The 9062-nt window shown below is 46.4% G+C and overlaps 1 protein-coding gene across 1 annotated transcript; it reads right to left on the bottom strand.

The window, feature by feature from the left end:
• Nucleotides 1-6139: 6139 nt before the first annotated feature.
• On the bottom strand, nt 6140-8707 carry LOC146062753 (uncharacterized). Its single transcript, XM_083174788.1, has 2 exons — nt 7767-8707; nt 6140-6914 (listed from the first exon to the last, which is right to left on the bottom strand). The coding sequence occupies exons 1-2, from the start codon at nt 8181-8183 to the stop codon at nt 6342-6344; spliced, it is 990 nt and encodes a 329-aa protein (XP_083030914.1). The 5' UTR covers nt 8184-8707; the 3' UTR covers nt 6140-6341.
• Between the last annotated feature and the right edge of the window lie 355 nt (nt 8708-9062).

The raw sequence follows: 9062 nt of genomic DNA, 5'->3' as shown, positions 1-9062 counted from the left end.
CACCGATTTCAGCATGCGTTTTGAACTTATAAAATTCAAAACGCATCGCATCGGCTTAAATCACACTGTGTACCTGTGGGGATGCAATGCGTTGCGATGCGATGCGATGCGCGTCCCCACAGGTACAATTAGGGCCGGTGCTAGGGTGTCTGGCGCCCTCCTGCAAACTATAAATTTGCGCCCTCCAATACTTTACAAAGAGATAGCGCTTTTCAAAGGCGCATGCTGAATAAAAGTATGTATAGGCCCGTAGTAGTAGTGCCTCTTATACAAATTATATGCCCAGTAGCCGCAATGCTGTATCTAGACAATTTGGTTCCCTGTGCCAGAAAAAAAATTGGTGTCCATGCTTCCCACCCTCCATTCCCCACACACAGAAAACAAAAAGCAGGGATAGTGCGCGCCGAAGGCGCACGCCAAAAATTTCCACCCTATTGCCCAATATACATTATGTCACACATCGTAATGCCTATTACATATTATGCCACATGCCGCACTGCCCATTACATATTATACCACATGCCGTAATGACCAATATACTGCATATTCTGCCATAATGCGAATTGCATATTATTCTACACACCGTATATATAGATATATCTATATAGATATCTTTAAAAACACTTTAATGTGCTTAAGTAAAACCAACACAAATTAAATGACGGACATGATGTTATGTTGTACATTTAATTTATGTGGTTTTAGTTAAGCATATTAAATTGGCTTTAAATTTCGTTGATCTATTCATTATTTTTCTCTGGTGGTCTAGGGAGGAAACGTCCATCCCCCCCTCCACGGCTCAACAGTTGTCCTCCATTCCCCCCCTCCCTTTCCTGGCTGTTTTGGCACTTACCCCGTCCCCTTATTGTAGCTGGCTGCTGCTCCCGGCGTGTGCTGCACCTGTCACACAGGCAGCGGCAGAGCAAAGCACAGTCTGATTCCTGGTGCGGGTACCAATGTGGGGTTGTTGGTGTTCAGGTGCAAGGGTGGCTGGTGGCCTCTGTGTCTGCCTGAGGTGAGCAGATGCTGCCAGCAGGGGGTGCGGCGCTGTGGGTGAATGGGACAGAGGACAATTACAATGTGAAAGCCGGCTGGGGTGAGTAGACGCTGCCAGCGGAGGTTAAGTGCCACGGGGATGTGCTGATGTCTTCAGTGTAGAGCGGGCGGCTCTTTTTGGTGCCGGGTGCGGAGTCGGACTGCAGTGCACACCACTAGTGACGCCACTGGCAGGGAGAGCCCCTCTTCAGCACGGCGCCTCCCTGCATCGCAGGAGCTGCTGAGTGGCTAGCGCCGGCCCTGGGTACAATATTGTAAAGCACAAAAAGTATCTGCAGGCAGTACTTTTTGTGCTTCATTACATCGCATCAGTTTTGTAGTACATGCGATGCGATGTGATGCGATGCGATGTCCATTAGTAACTATTAACTTAAAAAAAAAAAAGAGGCTGAAATCGCATCGCACCCGCAAAGTACAGCATCGCATCCACATCAAGTGCCAAAATTGCATGGCAGCTTGAAGTTCAAAACACACATGACACACAAAATCAGTGAGTGTATGGGCACCTTTAGTCACCAGAGAGTGTCTTAGATCTTTGAGCGCTAGAGAAAGCATTTGATGGTCGGCAACTACTGTATTAAATAGTTACAAGATGCGAATTTCGCAGGTTTGCGGGTCAATCAGAATGACCTCCTAAGTGCACAATCAGGCTCATGTAGCTCTCTAGGCATCTCTTGGACCCCCGCAGTGATGAAAACAGGGGTTCTGGCGGTGAGGCCATGCCCAAGGTAAGCTCTATCCTTAAGCATCTGACTAGGGTGCTGGGACCTTACGGGGAGGGGCACCACCAAGTTTTCCTATCCCAAAAATAATGGGATAGGAAAACAACTGCACTTTCTACCTCCACACTATCACTTGAGGGGCTGGAAAGTGGGTATTGGATATTGTGTGGGGTTGAGGGGCAATAGATTGAAATTTTGCCAAGGGTCCCAAGAAGCCTATCGCTGGCCCTGGCCACACCCAAACCCATGAGGCCACTCCCCCAACCTACTGTGCACAACCACACCGCTTTGAAAAACCGCAAAGCTTTGAAAATGACCCTACATAGCTCCGTGTGTGGGGGCCATAGTGATACCGTTAAGCGGTCTCATGCGACGCTATCGCCTGGTGATTAAGATCCAGAATTCTGGATAAATATAGTTAATAGTCGGTCAGGGCCACTGTTCTCACCCGATAACTCTGGCCCTTACAGATCGCTCAGCACACAGCGCAGTGTGCTGAGGGATGTGAGCGATCTACACTGCTCAGATCTCTTAGTAACATCTCCCCGATTATTAAACCCCAATAAAAGCAATTAATATAAACTCCTGCAAACCGAAACGGCCTTACACTTACACAGATGTATTGTTTGAGATCCCAGGCAATAGACCTCTATACCCACTACAGAAAATAAATGAACCAATATATACAAATGTCCAAACAACAACAAAAAACATGGCACATTTCATTGAAGAAAGCTTTGAGCTATTCATCAAGGTATGGAAATTCCTGTTATATAACCATTATCTACATTTTAATCTAGCATTTATGAAAAAAAACATTCTAAACATAGAACCACAGAATGTGTCAGCAGATAACAATCACTTGGCCCATCTAGTCTGCCTTTTTTTAACCTTTAGGTAACGTCAACCCTACTAGATATGTACTATTGCACCACCTCCTGGGAACTACTTTGCTATAAAAGGAAAGTGACCCCTATTTTAATGTAGCTAGGATATCTGACTTCTTAAATGACCTACTGTACCCATATTATTCCTGCACATTTTATGCATAACTGGTTAAAAGCCCACCACAATGATGGCTTCTGCAATGCACTTTCACTTTGAGCTGTGACAGTTTTTAGCCCACACGCCCTCCATCCCACTCCCAGTCCATATCTGCTCCTATCTCCAATCGCCTGATTCAGACCTGTTCTCTAGGTTGCCCATGTTCATAGCCTAGTGAACAGGTGAACAGATCGAGCAGCAGACGAAGAACGCTCAGCAAGGAAGATCAGCCTCGCAGTTAGGGTGCCTACTCTTCTGGGGCTGCAGGGACTATCCAAAAAAGGGACTACCAGCAAAATCCAGGAACGTAGGCGAGTATGTTCTATAGGGAAATAGACAATGATACACAAAGATAGGTGCTACCTATTGCATACTGGCCCAGCCACATTACATATAATAATACACGCACAATAAGACTCTCCACTAGCCTCCAAACTTTCAAGTGTTCCCTGAAAACTCACCTCTTCAGGCAAGCCTATCATATTTAAGTACCACACACATAACCCTCTGAGGCACTTATGTATTATATAGCTTCCCTTCTGGACTTGTAACTTGGTGGGACTGCTATGCTATTACTGATGCCTGTCCTTGTGTTTCCCTCCTATATACCTAATAGATTGTAAGCTTGCAGCAGGGCCCTCTAACCTCCAAGTCTGTCTGTTACCCAGTTTGTTTTATCACTGTCTCCTATTGTAAAGTGCAACGGAATCTGCTGCACGATATAAAAATCTGTAAATAAATAAATAAAATCTAGAGTAGTGACCATATAACAGGGACCTTTACTTGTGGACTAGAGTGATGTACTTGCCCCACAAGATAAAGCTTGCCAGCCAGCTCCTGCCTTTGACAACGTTTACCAATCATTGAAGACTCTGATAACAATGGGATACCCATTTAATCTTATGTGGGGTACACACCAGGACGACCACCGTCGTTCACGACCGATAGACGACCATGGAACGATTTCCCTTGGACTTCCCGGGAGCTCCCAGGCAGTCCCCAGCAAACGATTAGCAAAAATTGTGTTTTTTTGCGGAACGATCTAGATCCGATCCCGATGCGCCCGCGATGGTCGTTAAGACGGTCGGATCGCTGGTTTTTGTTTTTTTTGCAAGAACACATGCGACCGTCGTCAGATGGGCCTTTGAAATTTGAATGAAGGGGCTGGACTAGCAGAGGGGGAGGACTAGCAGAGGGGGATAGGAATAGCAGCAGCCATTTTAAACCAGTGTATTTCTGCTTTGTTACTAGTGAGGCTTGGTTTATACCTGCTGAACGCTGGACATAGCTATTTACACATTACTTTGTTTTGCCTGCCATTACAAAGTGTCTTTTAACCCTGCACTATGGAGAATGCAGTGATGGGTAGTCACCAGCAACAGTACCTGCTCTATTATGCAGTTTTGAAGCTCAGGCGTCAGAGAGCCCAGCGCAGGAGAGAAAGATCATGCTGGACAAAGCAGTGGCTACTTCAGCGTCAGACTCGTTCGCACATGCCACTGCTCAGGGACATCAGGGAGAATAACCCAGACGATTTCCGTAACTTCTTGAGGATGGATGATGCCACATTCCAGGAATTGCTGCGTCTGGTGACTCCCCACATCGAGAAGCAGGATACCAAGTATCGCATGGCTATCCCTGCTGAGGAACGGCTGGTGGTCACCCTGAGGTTTCTGGCGACAGGACGGTCTCTTGCTGACCTAAAGTTTGGATCCCTCATCTCCCCGCAAGCTTTGGGCCTCATCATCCCGGAGACCTGCAAAGCCATTGTGAAGGTGCTGCAGTACCAGTATTGCAAGGTAAGGATGAAATATACACTGTACACTTTATTGTGCAAACAAAATATTTTTATTTATAATTTAGGCCTAGGACAGAAACAGGTTTTTTAGGCCTTTCATGGTTAAAACATGTAAAATAGTAAATAGATTGTGTCAACAAAAATATATTATAATACCATATATAAAAGATATTGTACAAAAACACACACTATATATAAAGATTTAAGTATGTATGACCCAGTTTAAACTTTCCCAATAAGTACGGGCTACTGTGTGGCAGAGGATGTCTGCCGCAGATAAGTAAAGGCTGCGGCCCACATGGCGCATGGCGCAGATGCAATGGTCCCGGCCCCATTGATGTGCGCCATACGCCATGTGAGCAGTGGCCATCACATACCTGCAGCTGAGACCATGTCTGCCGCACAGTACCCAATACTATTGGTAAAGACAAAAGGGCAATAAATGGAGTTTGCTATCCAGATTGAGGAGAATCCTGTTCTCCCTCTGGTAATGCAGGTACAGGTAGCAGCATATAAAAAAACAAAAAACACACTCTGGTAACTTCTGGAACAGGCACTTACAACAGTAGGGATAAGGTACTGTGTGGCAGAGGATGTCTGCTGCAGATATGTAAAGGCTGCGGCCCACATGGCGCATGGCGCAGATGCAATGGCCCCCGCCCCATTGATGTGCGCCATACACCATGTGAGCAGTGGCCATCACATACCTGCAGCTGAGACCATGTCTTCGGCACAGTACCCCATACTATTGGCAAAGAAAAAAGGGCAATAAATGGAGTTTGCTATCCAGATTGAGGAGAATCCTGTTCTCCCTCTGGTAATGCAGGTACAGGTAGCAGCATATATGTAGAAAACCAAGACAAAAGACACTCTGGTAACTTCTGGAACATGCCCTTACAACAGTAGGGATAAGGTACTGTGCGGCAGAGGATGTCTGCTGCAGATATGTAAAGGCTGCGGCCCACATGGCGCATGGCGCAGATGCAATGGCCCCCGCCCCATTGATGTGCGCCATACACCATGTGAGCAGTGGCCATCACATACCTGCAGCTGAGACCATGTCTTCGGCACAGTACCCCATACTATTGGCAAAGAAAAAAGGGCAATAAATGGAGTTTGCTATCCAGATTGAGGAGAATCCTGTTCTCCCTCTGGTAATGCAGGTACAGGTAGCAGCATATATGTAGAAAACCAAGACAAAAGACACTCTGGTAACTTCTGGAACATGCCCTTACAACAGTAGGGATAAGGTACTGTGCGGCAGAGGATGTCTGCTGCAGATATGTAAAGGCTGCGGCCCACATGGCGCATGGCGCAGATGCAATGGCCCCCGCCCCATTGATGTGCGCCATACGCCATGTGAGCAGTGGCCATCACATACCTGCAGCCGAGACCATGTCTGCCGCACAGTACCCCATACTATTGGCAAAGAAAAAAGGGCAATAAATGGAGTTTGCTATCCAGATTGAGGAGAATCCTGTTCTCCCTCTGGTAATGCAGGTACAGGTAGCAGCATATAAATAAACAAAAATACACACTGTGGCCCTTGTGTGGCAGAGGATGTCTGCTGCAGATATGTAAAGGCTGCGGCCCACATGGCGCATGGCGCAGATGCAATGGTCCCGGCCCCATTGATGTGCGCCATACGCCATGTGAGCAGTGGCCATCACATACCTGCAGCTGAGACCATGTCGATGGTAAATGATAAAGTAGCCTATTTTTTAAGACAGATCCTCAAAAACAGGACACTCTGGATCTTCTATCAGTAAAGAACTGTAGAATTGACGGTACTGGGGGGGTTGAGAAGGCTGTGTAGGTGTTGACTGGGTATGTGTTGGAATTGTGCTCGACTGGCCTGCTACGGTGGCAGGCGGAGTAGGCACTGGTGATTCTAATGACAGTGGTGTGTCTGGTGCACTACCAATGCCAACTATTTTAGTGCCACTGTTGAGATACCCTAAACTGCCATTATACACCAACTCCATGCATAACTTTTCAAAAGTAAGTTGCTGGTCAGGAGCCATGTTGCGAACACACTCTGCCACATAAGTGAAGTAGTTGTCATGTTTGTCCGGGTTTCTTTGCAGGACTTGATGTGCCCGCATCATAAATTCTTCATGTGCCGCTGCTTCTCCTTTTTTTCCTTTGCCACGCATTTTTTTGGCACGGGGGAGTGGTGGAGTGGGTTCCAGGGTGGGTGGCGGAGTGCGTGCCGGAGTAGGAACTTCGTTAGATGTGCATGCATTATCAGATAGGACAGATAGGTCTGGGGTTGCAGGTGGGTAGTCACCAAGCTGTAAAAAAATTGAACATGTTTACTAATCAATTCTATTTACTTCTAATTTCAGTTCCCTACCAGCGTGAATGAATGGAAAGTCATCGCAGAGGAGTTTGAACAGCGATGGAACTTCCCAAATTGCGGTGGAGCCATTGATGGCAAACATGTCCGCATAGCCCAGCCTATCAATAGTGGTTCCTACTATTTTAATTACAAGGGCTATTTTAGCATTGTACTAATGGCTGTGGTGAATGCCAACTATGAGTTTATCTTCCTGGATGTAGGAAGGAATGGCCGTGCATCGGATGGTGGCACTTTCAAGGACACAAAGTTCTACGAAAGGCTCATAGCGAACACCCTTCACTTGCCGTCTGTCCAGGAAACTAAACAGGGGCTTAACTTTGTTTTTGTGGCTGACGAGGCTTTTGGCCTGCACGAGCATGTCATGAAGCCATATGCGCAAAGGGGCCTGAACCATGACAAAAGGATCTTTAACTACAGGCTATCCAGGGCACGGCGTGTTGTGGAAAATGCTTTTGGCATCCTGGCAAGCCGGTTTCGCATTTTTCACACTGCCATTAACCTGAGGGTGGACAAAATTGACTGGGTTGTCACGGCGTGCTGTGTCCTGCACAATTTGCTCCGCAGAAAAGCCACACAGCAAAGGGCTACAGGCACAGCACTCCAAGAAGACCAAGAACTGCCAGAGGAGGTAGTGCAGATATCCTCCTTGCAAACCCCAACACAACGCTACACAGGGAGTGCACGAGCCAAACAGGTGAGGGAAGAGTACATGGCCTACTTTAATGGGGAGGGCGCTGTGGATTGGCAGGAGGAATCAATTAGATAGCCAAAAAAATAGACTCACCGATGCAGACTGCGAATTCTCCTCCTCCTCCTGCGCCGCGACTTCTTGGTTTTCCTGTTCGACCATAAGGACTACTCCTGTCCTCATCGACTCCTGGCTGAGGGTGAATGTCAACCGGTCATAGTACCAGAGCGATGTTTGATACATCTCGTCGACTCCAGCACCAGACTTCTTTGCAGCCTCCATCTTCTTGTGTTCCTTTAAGAACACCGTGCGCATATTCTGGATGCGTTTCCTCACCCATTCAACATTGGCCTCTGGATGAAATGGAAGACTGTAGCGTGCCAACTCCTCCAAGGCTTGGTTTCTTTTCATTTTGTTTGAATACTCCTTGGATTTGGTTCTCCACAGGCATTCGTGTGTACGATATTTTTCAATAAACCCTTCCAAAAACTCTTGTTCCTTTGCGTTGGACATTGGGACTGTAAAAAGATAAAACCATTTTAGTTGTTATAGTTATACCCATGTTTTGTTTCATATTTAAATTTTTATAGTTATAGTTACCAGTTTACCTAGTTCTTATGTTTTAAGTATTTAAAATGTTAATAAACTTTTATGAAAACCACTATACATTTTATTGTGCAGATTGCTATTCACACACACAGGTGAATGGGGCCTAGCAGAGAGGAGTGCATGGAATACTGCAATGGTGGACAATGGTTTATGTATATATATCTATATATACACAAACACACACACACAGGTGAATGGGGCCTAGCAGAGAGGAGTGCTTGGAATACTGCAATGGTGGACAATGGTTTATGTATATATATCTATATATACACAAACACACACACACAGGTGAATGGGGCCTAGCAGAGAGGAGTGCTTGGAATACTGCAATGGTGGACAATGGTTTATGTATATATATCTATATATACACAAACACACACACACAGGTGAATGGGGCCTAGCAGAGAGGAGTGCTTGGAATACTGCAATGGTGGACATTGGTTATATGTATACACACAGACATGGGGCCCACCCAAAAAAAACAGTGACATGGTCGGGTGCACGGTTGCCAAACCAGTGCTTTATACACACTATATACATTGGTGGCAACAGTGGGCATGCATAGAAGAGCATTGGGAGTGCAAACATACCAGGTTGTTGTTCTGGGAGATGAGACAAGAAGGAGAGTCCAACTGCTGCGCCAGCGCTGTTTGCTATGTGGAAAAACATGGCGCCGGGGGAGTGTTTAGGAAATGCCACTCAAATAGGCTGGATCAAACGACGGACGCACCGACGGACGGACGACGGAGGCGGCAAAAAACACTCACGATCTGCATACGATTG

This window comes from Crinia signifera, chromosome 3 (assembly GCF_055691185.1).
Source record: "Crinia signifera chromosome 3, ASM5569118v1, whole genome shotgun sequence".
In the NCBI taxonomy this organism is placed as follows: domain Eukaryota; kingdom Metazoa; phylum Chordata; class Amphibia; order Anura; family Myobatrachidae; genus Crinia; species Crinia signifera.
This window is presented reverse-complemented; position numbering and strand designations above follow the sequence as displayed.

Bases quoted from the DNA above. Each gene is read 5' to 3' on its own strand.
- LOC146062753 (XM_083174788.1), bottom strand. From the start codon at position 8,183: ATGTCCAACGCAAAGGAACAAGAGTTTTTGGAAGGGTTTATTGAAAAA. The intron at 6,915-7,766 runs GTGAGTCTATTT...ATTTTTTTACAG, and splicing joins AGAATTCGCAGTCTGCATCG to CTTGGTGACTACCCACCTGC.